This window comes from Nelumbo nucifera, chromosome 3 (genome assembly GCF_055504915.1).
Source record: "Nelumbo nucifera cultivar China Antique chromosome 3, China Antique-T2T, whole genome shotgun sequence".
NCBI classification, from domain to species: domain Eukaryota; kingdom Viridiplantae; phylum Streptophyta; class Magnoliopsida; order Proteales; family Nelumbonaceae; genus Nelumbo; species Nelumbo nucifera.
In genome coordinates this window covers 28908110-28926511 of record NC_142651.1, presented here as the reverse complement: position 1 = coordinate 28926511, position 18402 = coordinate 28908110, and the positions used below count along the sequence as shown (strand labels likewise).

The following is an 18402-nucleotide window of genomic DNA, read 5'->3' as shown; positions in this document are numbered from 1 at the left end:
AACGGTAAGGCTAGAGTTTGTCAATTTCCTAAACCATAGAGGTAGTTTAGTAAATTTGCCCATATAAATATTCTTGTATATAATATATGATATTAAGGCAGATAGGGCCTAAAGTATTGGGGCCTAATTCAACTCTAAAATTTTTGAGTAGGGATGTCAATTTCTACTCTACCCAGTAGGCACTCACCCTTTGTAGTGGGTGCTTATGCATTAGCTTTGTTGTTGTAAGGCATATGAACTTATGCATTATGTGAATTTGATCATGGGTTTTTTAATCTTATGTAAAAGATAATTATTAGTTTATGTACTTTCTATGTGTTTCAATAAAATATTTGGAAAAATTGATGTTTGTTTATGCTATCTTGCTTATTTATTGTTTATATATAATAATAATTTAGTAAATACCAAGAAATTAGTTGCGGGTTTTAGAATTAACCATCCTACCCTCGAATGCATAGGGCTATTTGCATTTTCATGTGAGGGAAGGATTTATATTTTAAAAATCCAATCATTGCAGGTTTTGGGGAGGGTTAGGGTTGGGAAGTTTGAGAAGGCGGGAAGGTATAGAATTTACAAAACCTCCCCAAATCCATCCCATTGTCATCCCTATTAGGTTTGGCTGGGCAACCTAAACCAAAAAGCATTGGCTTGAGCCTGAATTTGTGGGCTAGGTTAAGTCGGGTTTTTGGACCAGCCCAAGAATGATACACCTATTTTCACTAAACATAGTTTTGAAGGATGTTTGTATTGGGCCTACCTAGGAGTGGTCATGAGCTATTTCTAGCTTGACTTGTGAAAAGCTTGATTCTACTCAATCTAAAAGCTAAGCTTGAATCTAATATATAGGTTCTTTTGTTAATTGAGTCATGCTCGAGTCCAATAAAATTCGGTTTGTGAGAACTTTTACACATACATACAACAAGTAGAATCGAGCTCGGAATTATAAACTTTTGACTCGAGCCAAATTTGAACTCAAATTTCTAGCTTAAATCAAACTTAAACCTGATGATTTATCGGCGAACAAAACTGAATAGCTAAATATTCGACTTGATTCGACTCGAATACCCCCTGCCCACCTAGGAAAGCAAGAAGCCACCGTTCTTCAGCCACCCACTCCAAACGGACAATAAGCTTTCTTTTGTCCACAACTTCACAAATCATTAAGATTGGAGTGCAGTGAAAATGTGAAATTGGTTCATGATTATTGATTGATTCACGGTCCTGTCCATTTGCTGGAAACAAGACGTGTAATTGTTGCTTGTACACCCCAATCAAACACGTCAGATCTGTTCGAAGACAAAGAAAAAGAATCGAAGGTGAAAGGTGGAAGGCAGATTCAACGTGTTGGTGATTGGTTGGTGGGTCCATGGGTCCATAACTGTTATTGGGCCCGAAATGGACGGACAGTTATGGGTTGGTTGTAAGACCTATGAGCGATGAAGCAGGTCACAAAAGGCTTTGGATTTTGGATTTGCTTTGGGCCAAGTGTCCTCATGTTTTGACGGCCCAGGAGGCCCAAATATTTTTCCAAAAAGACCAAACAAGACATCATCCCTCACTTTTATCCATTACGGTCAGTCCAGGCTTCAGTGCCGCTACTGAGAAAAAAATGGTGAACTTGGGTGCGTCCAAGGTGTTAACGGCGACCAGAGATCTCATAAGCTCGTCAACCACCTCTTTAACTCACTTCCGCCCTCTCACCTGCGCCTCCGCCTCCGCCTCCACTGCCTGTCATCCTGCACGATTGGTTCCCCACCCACCTGACTTGGTCAAATGGGTCAGGCAGGAAGGGGGTTTCGTTCACCATGGGTTGAAGATAGCAGCTGGAGACTCCTATGGACTCGGTTTAGTGGCTTCTGAAGAGATTCCAAAAGGGTCTGATCTAATCGCACTTCCTAGTCATTTGCCGCTGCGCTTTCGGTCGCTGGACTCTGAGGATGGGGATGGTATTGAGTCTGTTCTAATCCAGTTAGCTCGACAAGTTCCTGGTATGCGCTTTCCCTTTTCTACTTAATTTTTCTTCTTTTAGTTTCCTGTATACATACATATATACATTACCATAAAGTTTTCTTTATGGGTATTGTTCTTAGGGACTGCAAGTGACCTTTTTTTTTCTGTGAAATAGTGAATTCTTTTGGGAGATATCTTTAATATGTATATTGGATTTCGAAAAAAAATGTTTATTGTGTAAGTTGCCTCTATATTTTAAAGCGTAGTAAGGATCCAACTGTAGCCATCACATCTTTCTAAAGGAACTTTGCTTCGTGTTGATTGTTAGCAGTTAGCATTCAACAGTGTGATAAAATTTGATGTAACAACCATTTTTCTAAAGTCACATGTAGAGACTGTCACTTGTCTGATATTTAAATCCATAAACAGTATCTTGTCACTATTTGTTCTCCTTGGTACACTACTTTCACATCGAATCTGTAACATAGGCATCACTTACATTTGAAAACTTGGTTGTATTGATGAGGACATCAACCTGAATATCACCTTGTGTACTGAAAATTATGGGTCTTCAAAAGATTAGAACTTTGAGGAGCCACATTGGTGACTCTCTTATTTTTTTGATATTATCATCCAAAAAGAGTATCTTGTCACCGGTTGTCCTCCCTGGTTCTCTACTTTCTTACTCAAACCCATAAGGTGGGCATCATTTCCGCCCCCCACCCCTTAAATTTGCAAAGATTGTTGTATTGGTTAGGAAGTCAACCTATGTATCACTTTTGAACTACAAATTTATAGGTCTTCACTGTTCTGCATGGATGTCATGAAATTCATAATGACATTTTTGTTGAAAGAAAGATATGTGAACCAGATATGATAAAGACAGGGCTGGACAATGTATTAGATACAGATTGTAAACTGGAATTTGAAGTATCCAACATGAAGCAACACCTTTGTAGAGGTGTTTGGGTAACAGGAAAAGAAGGCATTATATTATATTAGATCTGAACAAAAAGGTATATATAAAGTGTAGCTTAGTGATTTTACATCAAAAGAGAGATAAAAGTTTTGCTTCACCTATCAAAAATAAATAAATAAAAACTTTGCTTCCCTAAAGGGAAACTAAAAGGTGCCAGGTGTAGTTGGTTACTGTAAAGAAATGGAAATTTTGATTTTACTAGGGTGTATGAAAATGAATTCTAGGCAAGGGAACACTAATTGCATCTAAGAGAAGGTGTTAGACTGGCACCCTTGGGCTGCCCACCCTAAGGTGGTACTCTCTAACTTAATATTGTGCCTTCAGTAGAAAAAAACTAAAAGAGATGAAAACATATAGGACTGTAGGAACTTGGTCTTGTTGGACCTACATAAGGAAATAGGAACAAAGGAAGTGAAGTAATATTTTTGGTCTCATGAGGCTTTTCATTTCACTTATGGGCATAAAACTAATCATCAATTGGTAATGGATGTCCAAATATCATCATTATCCATAATATAAATTTGAAAACAAAGTGACTCAAAATATCGAAATATTGTAGTAAACATAGTGGACGGACGACGTGATTTAAAATAATTAGATTTGTAAAACCAAAACATGGATTCACTTACCACCAAGGGGTATCCCCCAAGTCACCATGAAAATGCAAAAGAAACTAAAAAAAAAAATCAAAGATACATAAAAAATGCTTAAAAGGCAACTTTTGAAGAAAACTAAAGATATTCCATCTAAAAACTTGAGCAATTAGGAGAGATTGGGGGATTGTTTATCCAAATAGACATAAACCTTGTGTCTTATTTAGATGGAGATATCAAGTGTTAAAATAAAACTTGAATATAAAAAGTAGCCTATTGGAAACCTATTTGAAAAGGAGACCTATTTGTAAATTGCCCTAGATGAAATTGCTTCAAAGATTTCTTCAATTAGGACTTCCCTACCTCTTTCCTTGACATGAAATAGTTTATGATTTCTTTCTTCCCATATAGTCCCAACACACAACATCTCTCATACACCTCCATAAAATCGGGCCCCTTCTTTTCTGCCAACTAACAAAAGTAGGATTTAACAAACATTGTACGCTTGGTGGGGGATTCCACCTGTACCTGAACAAGGATAAAAGCCATTCCCAAATTGAAGATACAAAAGGATAGGAGATTAATAAGTGATGAGAAGACTCCCCATTAGCCTTACAGAGAAGACACCAGTGAGGAGATAAGCACCGATTAGGTCTTTTTCTTTGGAGCAAATCACATGTATTGATCCTACCAAGGATCACTTCCCAACAAAAGCCCCCATTCCTAGGCGGAATAGGCTTACTCCAAACCTCATTACTTAGGAAAGGTTGACCTTGGTTATCCCTTGATTCGGTTAGAGACTCAAAGAAGGAAGACAAGTAAAGATACCCGATGGGGAAAGGGTCCAGAATTTTCCATCACTTCTTGAAGGGTCTAAGAACACATTCTCAAGACTTTGAATCAAAGTAAGAGCACTGTTGACCTCAGTGTCTTTAAGGCCTCTTCTTAGACCCAAATCCCAAGCAAATCTAGAAGAAGAATTGGAAGTAGTCAGAAATGAAGCAATAGGTTCATCCTTCTAGTTGCATAAAGCATAAATTAAAGGAAATTGTTCTTCGAGAGTTATGTTATCCAACCAAGGATGTTCCTAGAATTTAACAAGATTACCGGAACATGGATAATTCCTGACAAGTGGCAAGAAAGAAGGAAGGGTGGCATGGATAGACTTCCAAGGAGAAGCTCTTGTGGCCCTACCCATGGATAGACTTCCACGGATACAGATAATCACCTTCACCCATAGTTTGTCCCTGTCATTTTGGCATCCTCCAAAGTCATTTAGCTAGAAGAGCCTCATTCTTTTCCTAAATATTCCCTATCCCTAACCCACCAAACTTCTTACTTCTTCTAACCACCTGCCAACTAACTCTATGGTCCTTTTTCTCTTCCCTTGGCTCCCACAAGAAGTCTCTCATCAATTTTTCAACTTGATTGCTAATCTCTTTTGGAGAATCTCTCAGCTACTAGGTTCCAAAACTGGCTTCTCCTTGGATTGTCCCCCAATGGTAGACCCGAATAATTCAACGGCAATTGATCCACCCTACAATTCAACAACTCAGCCCCTTTATACACTTGTCTATCCTCCATGTTCAATCCCACAAGGCAACTTTTGTCCCAATTCACTTTAAGATTTGACATTCTTTCAAAAATCAGCACTAACATCGCCTTCTAGATGTACCTTCTTTATTATTAATAAAATTTTCTTTTTTATGTACTACCAAAAATATCCTATTGGCTCAAATTAAAATACATAAATATAATGTATAAAACATATGCAAAACGGCTGTAAAAATAAAATCAAACATAACATATAAAACATATCTAAGCACTCAACAGTTCAAGCATGTTAAACTTTCAATCTATTTATTTCTCTCCCAATTGCATTACATCAGGTAACTAATTTGATGTGAGACATCTGGCATTCCTAATTTTACAAGATTGGCGCTCCACCTTTGTAAAGGCCCCTTGAGGCAAGCCCAAGTCCATGTGAGGGTTCTAAATTTTTGTCTGTATATAAGGAGATGTTTTGTGATTTTAGTTGCAGTTCATTATATTTTAGGATTAGGAATCTGTTGTTGATAAAAAAAATAGGATTAGGAACCAAATGTTATTTATGAAGAGTGTCCTATATTAATAAGGATGAGAAAAGACTAGCAAGGGGGGGGAGCTTTTTTATGGTGAAAACAAAAGTCTGATTCATCAAAAAAAAAAAAAAACAAAAAGTCTATGAGAAAACAGTATTTGGTTGAGGCTAGAGATATTATAGGCCTGATGAATGTAAAAATTAATTGGATTCTTAGGGAGTTAAATTCAATGGCTGATGAATTAGCAAAAACAGATGTTCACAATGAGTTTTTGTATAGTGAAAGCTCTTTACCTGTGTAGTACCTATGTAGAGCTTCATCATCTCATGTGCCCTGCTACTCTGATCTTTGATCTCTAATATATATACTCTTAGTTATTTTTAAAAGAGAGAGGGGGAGTTGCTCAATTCCAGTGAGAAAACTTATTTTTTTTTTTAATTCAAAGTTAGTAAGCCATTACTAATCTACTAACAATATTAAAAGGTAATTTAGAAGTTGGTAAACCATTACAAGAATGTGAATCAACAAAAAATATGACAAAAAAATCGCTTTTAAAAAAGTGTACACTTGGGCTGAGGCACAAGGTGCACAGATACATGCTTAGGCACACTAGGTGTGGCCCTTTACAAGGGGCTGCGCCCGGGCTTATTTGAGGTGCATACCTTGAAATGCACCTTGTCTGTGTGCTTGTGCCTTATAAATTACTGGTTGGCCTTTGTCTTAATGTTGTCTGTGTGCTTGTGCCTTATAAAGTACTCGGTGTCTCTGAAGTTTAAGCAGCAAGAGGATGACTATACATGGGTGCTCACAAATGTTTACGGACCGAATGACTATAGAGAGAGAGAGGAGTTGTGGGAGGAACTGGCGGATGTTAGAGGGTTGTGGGATGGGCCGTGGTGCATGGGTGGGGATTTCAATGTGATCAGATTCTCGGAGGAGTCCAATAAGGTTAACCAGAGGGTGACAAAAAGCATGAGGAAGTTTAATAGTTTTGTGGATGCCTTTGAGCTTAAAGAGATTCCCCTAGCCCATAAGACGTTTACATGGTCAAACCTCCAATCTAGACCCATTTGCTCTAAACTGGATAGATTCCTGTTCTCTTTAGATTGGGAAAAACATTGGGGAACCTTGGCTTCTAGAGCTCTCCCAAGGGTGACCTCAGATCACTGGCCCATAGTATTATGTAAGGAGGAAAGAAGGTGTGGAGGTCCTACCCCCTTTAGATTTGAAAATATGTGGTTACGTCATCCAGGGTTTACTAACAAAGTGAGGGAATGGTGGCATGAATGTAACCCATTGGTGGATTGGGAGGGGATGAGATTTCATAAGAAACTACAATTCTTGAAAGCAAGAATCAAGGAGTGGAACTTGATGGAGTTTGGGAGGATAGAAGAAAGAAAGGGAGATTTGATGGATAAGATTGAGAGCCTTGACTCTAAAGAAGAAAGGGGAGAATTTGGAGAGGAAGAGAGGAAGACAATGATCTCAGGAGAGATTTGAGAAGACAGCTAGAGGATTGTCTGCACAAGGAGGAAATTAGTTGGAGGCAAAAATCTCGATGTAAGTGGTTGCAAGAGGGAGACAGAAACACTAGGTATTTCCATTCTCTAGCAGATGGTAGGAGAAGGAAGAACTTTATCTCCAAATTGGTAGTAGATGGAGTCGAGTTAGTGCAACAAGAGGAGATTGCCAGGGCCTATGTGGAGCACTTCAAATCTATTCTAAGAAGGCATGTAAGCAGAAGGGTGTGGGTAGAAGGTCTGGACTGGCCAGATGTAGGGGTGGAGAACAGGAGAAGGCTGTAAAGAAGCTTTACTCTAGAAGAGATCAAGGAGGCTGTGCTTTCTATGGATAGAACAACAGCTCCAGGGCCGGATGGGTTCACAATGGCTTTTTATCAGGATTGTTGGGATATCGTGAAAGATGATCTCTTGCGGGTGTTTGAGGAGTTTTTCAGGAGAGGAATTATCAATCCGGGTGTGAACTCTACATTTATAGCTTTAATTCCAAAAAAGAAAAATGCATCCCACCCGAAGGATTTTAGGCCAATTAGCCTGGTTAATAGCTTGTATAAGATCATTGCAAAAGTGTTGTCTATGAGGTTGAAGAAGGTATTGCCCGATATCATTGCACACTATCAAGGAGCATTTGTGAGTGGGAGACAAATTATTGATCAGATTTTAATTGCTAATGAGAGTGTGGAGAACTTTAAGAGGGATAAGAAGAAGGGAGTGGTTTGTAAGTTGGACTTGGAAAAGGCTTATGACTTGGTGGACTGGGATTTCTTGAGGAGAGTTTTGACTAAATTTGGGTTTGGGGCTAGATGGTGCAAGTGGATCATGGGTTGTGTCAGGAGTTGTCATTATTCAGTACTAGTGAATGGGACAGTGGTAGATTTCTTTCCAGCCAGTAGGGGTATAAGACAAGGAGACCCCCTGTCTCCTTTCTTGTTCATTCTAATTGCGGAGGTTCTGGGGAAACTGATCCACAGAGCAGATGATAGGGGGCTCATTAGAGGCTGGAGAGTTGGGAGGGTGGAAACCCCATCACTCACCTACAGTTTGCTGATGACACAATTCTATTTTGTGAAGGCGGTAATGTGAGCTTGATCAGGAACTTGAAGTTGGTGATACAACTGTTTGAGCAAATGTCTAACTTGAAGGTTAACCTCGGGAAAAGTTGTATAGTGGGGGTGAACCTGGAGGAGGGAGAGCTAAGGGAGAGTGCTGAACTGTTGGGGTGTGAAGTTTCGGGGTGGCCGTTGAACTACTTAGGGTTGCCATTAGGTGATAATCCCATGCGAGAGAGCTTTTGGAACCCGGTGGTGGAAAGGTTTGAAAAAAGACTGGTATCCTGGAAAAAGAACTACCTCTCTCTCGGTGGAAGAATTACACTAATTAAGGCCACGCTTGCTAACTTACCCATCTTTTTCCTATCGGTGTTTAAAATCCCAGTGAAGGTCGCTAACGGATTAGAGAAGTTTATGAGAGATTTCCTGTGGGAGCCAGGAGAGGAGAAGAGGGATCACAGAGTTAGCTGGGAGATAGTGTGTAGGAGTAAGTCTTGTGGTGGTGTGGGGCTTGGGAGTATCGGGAGAAGGAATATGACTCTGTTGGGGAAGTGGTTGTGGAGGTTCCTTATGGAGAAGGAGAAGCTATGGGCTAAAATAGTGGCAAGTATACATGGGCTGGAGGACAATGGATGGGACGCTGGAATCAGAGCTAGGACTACAAGCAACTCTCCTTGGAAAGCCATTCATGACCTGCTACCAGTTTTCTTCCCTAATATCAGGTATGACTTGAATTCCGGTAATTCCATAAAATTTTGGGAACAAACCTGGGTGGGGAGCGCCCCTTTAAAGGATCAATTTCCTTTTTTGTATGCTCTATCTGATTTGAAAAATGAGCCGATCTCGTCTTTCATCACCCCGTCCTCTTCCACTTCTGGGATTGGGTGGAACTTGGGTTTAAGAAGGGATTTGAGGGACTTAGACCTTGACAATATTTTGAGCCTTATTGCACTTCTTGATAATGTTGTCTTAGACCCCACTAGGGAGGACTCTAGAATTTGGACACCTACCCCCAATGGCATCTTCTCTTGTGCCTCGTTCTTCAAAGTCTTAAGTCAGTCGACTAGTCCTACCTTCCCCCCTTTCCCTGTTGGTGAGGTTTGGTGCAAAGCAATACCTCCTAGGGTTGGTAGTTTTTGTTGGGAAGCCTATCTGGAAAGAATTAACACTGGTGATCTACTCCAAAAGAAGAGACCCAATACTTGTTTGTCACCTCAGTGGTGTGTTCTATGTAAAGCGGATGGGGAGACTGGTTTTCACCTACTGGTGTCTTGCCACTTTGCGAGGTCAATTTGGGATTGGGCTTCCTCCTTATTTGGATGCAGTTGGAATCCCCCATCAGACTTGCAGGGCCTTTTCTCCCCCACCTTTTTCAGGTGGCGGATAAAAAGGGGAAGGATAATGTGGAGAGGACTAAGGGCTGCAGTATGTTGGACATTGTGGGAGGAAAGAAACTCCAGGATATTCTCAGAAATCCAAAGAGGAGCAGCAGATCTGAAGGGTATCATACATATTAGGGCAATACAGTGGCTGAAATATTTGAAACTATTCACAGATTACACTGTGGATGATATGTTGAGGAAGTGGGGTGAAATTGCAAATTGCACACAGACCAAGTCAGTAATGAAAGTGGTTTGGACTCCCCCACCTAGAGGATTCTTGAAATTAAACGTTGATGGATACAGTAGGGGAAATCCGGGGCAATCGGGGATTGGAGGTGTTTTTAGGGACGAAAATGGGGTCATCTCTGCCATGTTCTCAGGCCCAATTGGAGTGGGTGACTCCCTTAGAGCTGAGATCCTTGCAGTTATGGAGGGAGTCCGAAAATCTAAGGAGTTGAACATCAAGAAACTCATAATTGAAGGGGATTCAGAGGTGGTGATAGGATGGCTGTCTAAAGATCAAAATGGGTTATGGAAGTATAACAATGAGAGGAGGAAATTTATGTGGCTGGTCCGGGAGATGGAAGTTAAGACATGTTGGGTTAAAAGATCGGCTAATTCCCTAGCTGACGGTTTAGCTAAACAAGGGGCAGAAAGGGATTCACTGTTTTGGGCTAAGATGTAACTTTAGTGTATTCTTTTCTCTTTTTCTTCTTTTTTCTTTCTTTTATGAGGCTCTTAGTGACTCTTGGAAGATAAGTGTGTTTATCTTCCTCCTGTAAATTTTCTACTGATGATTAATGAAAGTGTTATTGATCAAAAAAAAAAAAAAATGTAGCTGATCATTTACATGTCAGTCTCTTGGTCTTTAAGTGTCACCCAGAAGTTTAGAAGAGAGATGCCTCTTCCCCTTAAAAACCTCAAATTAGAACTTGTTTTCAAAGATATACCTCTTTCTCTCCCCATATTGTCCACATTACCTCTTAAATGATGCTTAAATAAACCTTTTTTTTTTATCAATAACTCTGAAATGGTTTCATTAATTATAAAAATAAATGCGGATACAAAAAGAAGTTGTGAAAGAAACCAGCTTTAGTAAGCTGACCCAAGACAGAATTACAAATGTGCCCAAAACATACGTGTTCTTTGAACCCCTTGCTTTGTTAAGTTATCTGCCAAACTGTCGGCAGATCTCCTCACCCATCCCACCTGGATTGACATGTCCCTTGACAACCATTTAAATCTTCGGAATTCATTCTTCAGTTGCCGTGTCACTCCTCCCTTTTGCAACCATTTTATCATAGTTTCTGAGTCTCCCTCGATGATCAATCTATTAATACCCAACTCTTTAGCCTTCTCAACCCCATATGCTGCAGCTAGAAACTCTGCCCTTGCCACACCACCTTACTCCACAGGACCAAAGTACAGAGCAATGATGTTTCCATTTTCATCTCTAATGGCCCCCTGAGGGGCCTGGATTACCCACACAATTCCCATCAAAGTTCAGCTTCTTCCAGCCATCTGTTGGAGGAGACCATGCCTCAAAAAATTGCTGTCTTGTACATTATGAGGCAGCAATAAGTCTCCAAACCCTAAAAAAGTCTTCGACCTTAAAACCTAAAAACAACTTCAAGTTTTTTGCCCAATGTGCCACCTTCAATGTTATTGTTTCGACCAAGGCTTCCTTGCATTTTTCTTTTCCTTCAAATATTCTTGCATTTCTTTCCTCCCAAACAGTCCAAAGTAGTGCTGCTCTAGTACATTTCCACAGGATCCTACCCCTCCTTTTAGTGCCAGTAATAGGGTTGTATAAACCCTCCAATCTGTCAGGAGAAGACCACCTGTACCCAAAAAGGGAAGCAAACCAATTCCTAATAAAATTGACAGAAGGACAAGATATTATAAGGTGGAAAGCGGTCTCACCATTCAACTTACACAGGACACACCAGTTGGGGGACAAACACCAATTTGGTCTTTTTCTTTGAAGTACAACATAGGTATTAATACAATCATGAAATACTTCCCAGCAAAAAGCACTGATTTTAGGGGGGATGAGAGAGCACCAAATTTCTTTGACTGGGAAAGGATGAAAGGAGGAGGTGGCAATCGAGTGTGGAAAGGATTTACAAGAAAACGGCCCGTCAGAATTAGGACCCCAAATTGTAGAATCTGACCCACCTTTTCCCAAGAACATTGAATTCAGCAAGCCTAACAGCTTGAACACTGCAAGAAGTTCAGACTCTCTATGGTTCTTGTTAAAGCCAAAGTTCCAATTCAACCCTAGAAGGTGAGAATGTTGGCTTAGAAAATCTGAAATTGGCCTACCCTTGAACCTAGAAAGATCAAAAAGAGAAGGAAATTTCTCACCCAAAGGGGTATCCCCAATCCACGCATCCTCTCAAAATCTGATTTTACTACCAGAAGACAAGTCATACCTGATATGATTTAAGAAAGTAGGGAGAAAATCATGGATGACATTCCACGGAGCAGCCAAGGTAGCTCTACGGAGACATCCAACATCCCATCCGTTTCTCGACATGCCATGAATGCTTGCAACAACTTTGTGCCATAATTTCTCATTTTCGTTTAGAAACCTCCAAAGCCATTTGCTAAGCAATGCCTGATTCTTCAACCTAACATTACCAATTCCCAAACCCCCTTCTTCCTTCAATTTCACCACTTTTTTCCATCTAACCAAATGATCTTTCTTTTTTTTTCCCCCTGGCAGCATCCTGAACATTGGCATGTAGTACACTCATAGTTTTTAAGGCGCCAAGGCGAGGCTAGGCGACAGGGGGGCGCCTTGTTGCCTAGTCGCCTAGGCGATGGATTTTTTTTAAGTTAAACCATATATCCTATAAGTGTATATGGTTCCATAGGTTCCATAACCATCTTTCCTTAATAATTATCCATAATTTTCATAAGAGAAGTATAAATTTCATGTTTTAAGTTTAGAAAATCAACATTTTATGAGAAGAAAAGGAACAAAGGAAAGAAAATTAAAAAAATATAGGGGCTGTACCCCTACTTCTGTTATAGGTAAAGAAGAAAAGAAAAGGTGGAAGAAGAAGATGATCTGTAAGAAGAAAATGTGTTGATTAGACAAAATTTTAAGTTCTTCCCTTGCTAATTGGTTCGAGTTTTGAAATCTTTGAGGATTCAATCAAGGATCAAAACTTCAATACGATATGCTTTGTATTGGGTGTATTGTATTGTATCTTTGGTGCCCCAATAAACATGTTTACAGGTGTTTTCGGGAACCCATTTTTTAAAATAATATATATATTTAAAAATGAAATTGAAAACCAAAGAAATAAAAAAATAGGGGGACTATCATTATAAGTACTGATACACCTCTGCCGATACACAGAGGTGTATCAATACTTTGAACCATGGGTTCAATACAGCAGTTAGCAATGTTTGTGTTGATTAAACCCTAACAAATAAGAAAATAATAAAAAGAAATTAGTACATAAACACATAAAATGAGTATTCTAGTTTAACAATGCCTATTTTATAATTATAATGTCAAAAAATAAAAAATATAAAAGTATTTTATAACATAGTGCACAAAAGTACCTAGCGATTGGGCGAGGCGAGCCTCCAAGGGCGCCTTGTCGCCTAGACAACTATGAGTACACTAGAAGATTTGCTAGGGTAGATTTAATAAGAGTTATTCTCCCACCACCCCACCCCACCCCAACAAGATATAGTTCCTTTTCCACCCTGCCAAGCATTTCTCGATTCTTTCCACCATCGGAGACAAAAAACAAGCAGATATAGGGTTATCTCCTAGGGGTAAGCCTAAGTATTTCAATGGTCACTCTCCTTTCTCACAACTTGGGGAATTTGCCAGAAACCTTAACTCATCCTTTTCAATGTTGGTTCCAACCAATAAGCTCGTTTTCTTTTTTTTTTTGATGAATTCCAACCAATAAGCTCTTTGACCAATTAATCCTCAAATTAGACGTCCTCTTAAAGAGTTTCACAACTAGCCTTAAATTTTCCACTCCCTCCCTACAATCTCCATCACAAAAAAATCAGAATATCATCTGCAAACTGCAAGTGAGTGACCAAAACATTATCCCTCCCCACTGACCAACCTCTGAATAGCTACGGACAATTTGCTCTCGAAATCAATTTACTTAGGGCTTCAGCAATCAAAGTAAATAGGAAGGGAGAAAGGGGGTCACCCTACCTAAGCCCATGGAATCCCTTAAAGAAATCATACACCGTCCCATTAACTATGACTGAGTAGTGACTAGTTTGTAAGCAGCCCTTGATCCATTTACACCACAAATTTCCCAAGCTACACCTCATAATATCAATCAAGAAGTTCCAATCCACCAAATCATAGGCTTTTTCCAAATCCAGTTTGATAGACACTTCTTTCCTCTGTAGTCTCTTTTGAGTCTCCACACATTTATTGGCAATTAAGATTTGATCAATAATCTGTCTATCCTGTACAAAGGCCCCTTGAGACTGATATAGTAGTGGGGGGATCACCTTCTTAATCCTCAGAAACAACACCTTTGCTATCACCTTGTAAATACTGGTGACTAGACTTATTGGTCTGAAATCCCCTAGCTGGTTGGCATTGTTCTTGTTTGGGATCAGTGCTAAAAATGTAGAGTTCATACCCAGACTTATGTCAGTAAAATTGTCTGTGGCTACCCTTTCACAATCCACCAAGTCGAGGAAGAAGTGCCAAATCTTACTGGTTTGTATCAATTTAAGTGGTGGTTGGCGAACTCCCCATCTCTAAGGCACATTGTACAGGCATTGGGGTTTATGTAGCAAGCCATATTTACTAATTTTACTATAGGTCACCTTCCAAACAAGAGAGGCACATCTAAGTGACATAATCTGACATCTCCTAAACCCACATGATACATATTTTGTAGAGGACATATTTTGAGAAATTAGTGGTTGATGGTGAGAAGTTCATCCAAAACTACATCCTAGGGTTCTTTGACATGGGGCCAGTGATTGTAGTTTTGGTGTTCATAATCATAACTTTGGATGAATTGGATATTTAGAAGATCAGGGACCACTGCTGGATGTATATCCACCTAAAGGGGGCCATACTCTCACTTCCTTTAATGCAGTATTGCATGTATCCTCCTCTAGTGTATATATTAGCACCAATAGTTTATATAGTGAAATCAGAACTTATTAAAGAGGAATGCAATTGGCTTTTCTCCCCTTTCCTACTAGAAATGTGTACAGTGCTTTGAAAACAGAAAGTCCCAGGTATTGTATAGAAAACATGCTATTTCCCCTTTCCTCAGGATAGGGTGGTGACTTTTACTTTTGCAAACTAGGCTAGTATGAGTTTTCAATATAAGGAGTATGTCGCAGAGGAACTGTGGGCAATGAGATTGGGCTTGAAGCTTCTTCAAGAAAGAGCTAAGGTTGGTTCCTTCTGGTGGCCATACATCAGCAATCTTCCTGAAACTTACAGTGTACCCATTTTCTTTCCTGGGGATGACATAAAGAACCTGCAGTATGCTCCTCTTCTTTACCAGGTATTGGAATTGATGACCTTAAATGTCCTTTCTCCTGAATAAATTTATTTCAAATTAATGCAATGGAAACTTGGAAAGTTAATATATGGAATGATTTTAACTTTTTTCACCAGGTAAATAAGAGATGTCGGTTTCTTCTTGATTTTGAGAGAGCAATGAAAGATGCACTTGAGAACGTGAGACCAGAGGATCATCCTTTTGGGGGCCAAAATATAGATGCATCTTCACTTGGCTGGGCCATGTCAGCAGTATCTTCTCGGGCATTCCGTTTACATGGTGAACAGATCCCAGATGGAACCCATGCTGATATCCCAATGATGCTTCCTCTCATTGACATGTGCAACCATAGCTTCAATCCAAATGCTCAGATTGTACAGGAAAAAAATATAAGGAACTCCAACATGTTAGTGAAGGCAGGTTTTCTTTTTTGCATGTGTTTAAAATTTGTCTAATCACCATGTTCTTTTTTTTTTTTTGAGTTTAAATGTAATTTCTTGCCTTTGCCTTTTTTTTCCTATGTTCTATTTTATTTTTTTTTGAGGGAAACTTAACCATGTTCTTTTCTATTTTATTCTTCTATTTTATTTTTTCTTTTTTTTTTTTATCCTACATATCAATTGAGTTCGTTTGCTCTGCCTGGACCAGGTTGTAGCGGAAGCACACATCAAACGAGATGACACAATACTTCTTGATTATGGTTGCTTGAACAATGACCTTTTTCTTCTAGATTATGGATTTGTGATCCTATCAAACCCCTATGACTGTATTGAGCTCAGGTATGATGGAGCTCTTTTAGATGCAGCAAGCATGGCTGCTGGGGTTTCATCCCCTAACTTCTCTTCACCTACCCAATGGCAGCAACAAATTCTAGCTCAGCTGAATTTACAAGGCGAAGATGCCCTTCTCAAGGTTGCTTTACTCCCGACTTTTGTTGTTTTCATTCAGATTTCCAAGAGACTGACCTCATATTCTTGAAGAGATTGACTTACTGTTTTCCTCTTTATTGTTTTTTTTTTGTTTCTTTTTGGGGGAGGGGGTTCACAGGTAAGCTTAGGGGGGACTGAATTAGTGGAGGGCCGCTTATTAGCTGCCTTAAGAGTACTCCTTGCGAATGACATGGAAACAGTACAGAAGCACGATCTGAGTACACTGAAGTCGTTAACAGCAGAAGCCCCACTTGGGATATCAAATGAAGTAGCCGCTCTTCGCACTGTTATTGCTTTATGTGTGATTGCACTAGGGCATTTCCCAACCAAAATAATGGAGGACGAATCATTGCTGAAAGGTGCCTCTGGCCCAACTGAATTGGCTATCCAATTCCGGGTCCAGAAGAAATCTGTGATCATAGATGTGATGAGAGACCTGACCCGGCGGGTGAAGATACTGTTGTCCAAGGAAACAGCCATAGCCCAGGGTTGATATTCTTGAGATAGACATAGTTTTCTACAACTCTGGCTACATTCTATTTTATTCCATTTCCCCAGCATACAATTACTTCATTGTTGATATGTTTCAGAAAATTTTGGCTGGCATAGCTAATAATCATTAATATTTTACTTATGGTATTTCAATTTCACATTTGGGTTAATAATAGCTGCTATTTTGTTGAGAGTATATGCTGGCAAGATGCATTTTGATTAAATAGGATTCATGAATTGGGACGGCCATATCCAAAAATGGCCCTTTCTCCCCTCCCAAGTGGCAGGTTTGACTTGGGGCCATTATGGAATGTACACCAATAACAATAAAATTTACTGCCTAACGTTCCTATGCCTTGGCAAGAAGAGGGAATTCCCAAATCCATGGTTCAAATATCATATCATATGTATTATATGCAATTTAAATTGTTTTAGCTTTCAAGCTTTGAAGTTTGAACCATGCCATCTCTAGGAAGAGTTATTACCTGTTAAATACGCTCAATTGGCATAAATCTTTGTACTTAGGCCCCGTTTACTTTTAGGTAAGTTATTTGTCCGGGTAATAACTTATTTGGGTAATTAAATGCATTTATTCATGTTCTTTTATTTCTTATTTCCTAGATAAATAAGACAATGATCATTTTAGTTATAAAAATTCATTGTTAAAAGGAGCATTTTTGTCTGTGTTAGTCATTTTCCCCAAGTGAGAAAGTTATTTATCTACCTACGAGATGGGTATCACTTACCCGGGTCAATAAGAATGCTTTTCCGGGTAAGTGACACTCAGAAAAATAAACTTTTACTGGCCCCCATATAAATCTGAAAAAAAAGAACATGAGTTTCTTAGTAAATAAGAATCAAAATCCCATTGACCAACTTTTTCCCCCTCAAAATCTAAAAAAAGAATTCTCCCTTGTTGTATTCATGGCTATGAAAATTGATACATATTATTAATAAATGTATTATGTGGTACGAGACGGTGATACTTTTGAACCTTGCCCCTAAACCCAAGATTCCTCTGGCTGCAAGAATAAAGCATCTTTAATATTACTTATAAACAAAAAAATGTTTTGGTATAAGTGTATAACACTAAATATTGAAAGAAAAGAGCTGCTATATCAAGCTTTTTTCTATAACAATGAAGTGAAGGAAAACCCTTACTTCTTAAATAACCAGATTCGCATGGGGTTTAAACTTTGGCTTAGAAGCATTAAAGTTGTGTTTGGTTTGATAGATGATAAGAGAAACGATTCCCATAATTATCCTTAAAAACTGTCCTCAACTTTCTGTAGTGTCTCTAGATTTGCGTATCAAGTAATAGAAAGTTATTGCACGGAAAGAATTGCCTTTTCCCTTTGCCACAGAAAGAATTTCTGAGAATACGTCTCTCTCTTTCTCTCTCTCTCCTTCTTCAAGTGAAATCTTATATACAAAATAAGAACACAGAAGGAAATCTCTGAACTGTACAAAGAAGCAAAACAGGGGAAAAAACCCACAACCTCTAGTATGCACTAATTATAGCTACAAAGCCAAAAGGAGCCATATACATTGCTGGTTCGGAGAACTCAAGTGAAACGAAAAGAACCCAGAACCAGAAGAACAGGGTTCAGTAATATCCTGCCATAATTTGGTTCCTCTGTACAAAACTGACAGGAATGAAGATAAGGCTGCTTACTCAATCCATCAAATTAACACTGAGAAAGCATGGAAATCATACAAAAAGATATTTTCCCCGCACCGATCAGCAGTCTTTACAGACGAAAAGAAAACCAACGACAGAGAAATAAAATCAAGAAACCTAGGCTCCATGTCCCTAGTGCTAGAAAAAGACGGCAGACGCATCCATCTTGAATCAAATCCTACGAGTCTCCGACCGAGATGGCTCGACCAACTCGTCCCAGC

General features: G+C 39.2%; 1 protein-coding gene across 1 annotated transcript; it reads left to right on the top strand.

Moving 5' to 3' along the window:
- The first annotated feature begins 1563 nt into the window (after nucleotides 1-1563).
- On the top strand, nucleotides 1564-16696 carry LOC104607250 (Rubisco methyltransferase family protein). The gene is made up of 5 exons (XM_010272877.3): nucleotides 1564-1988; nucleotides 14916-15082; nucleotides 15196-15495; nucleotides 15728-15991; nucleotides 16127-16696. The coding sequence occupies exons 1-5, from the start codon at nucleotides 1610-1612 to the stop codon at nucleotides 16499-16501; spliced, it is 1485 nt and encodes a 494-aa protein (XP_010271179.1). The 5' UTR covers nucleotides 1564-1609; the 3' UTR covers nucleotides 16502-16696.
- The last annotated feature ends 1706 nt before the right edge of the window (nucleotides 16697-18402 follow it).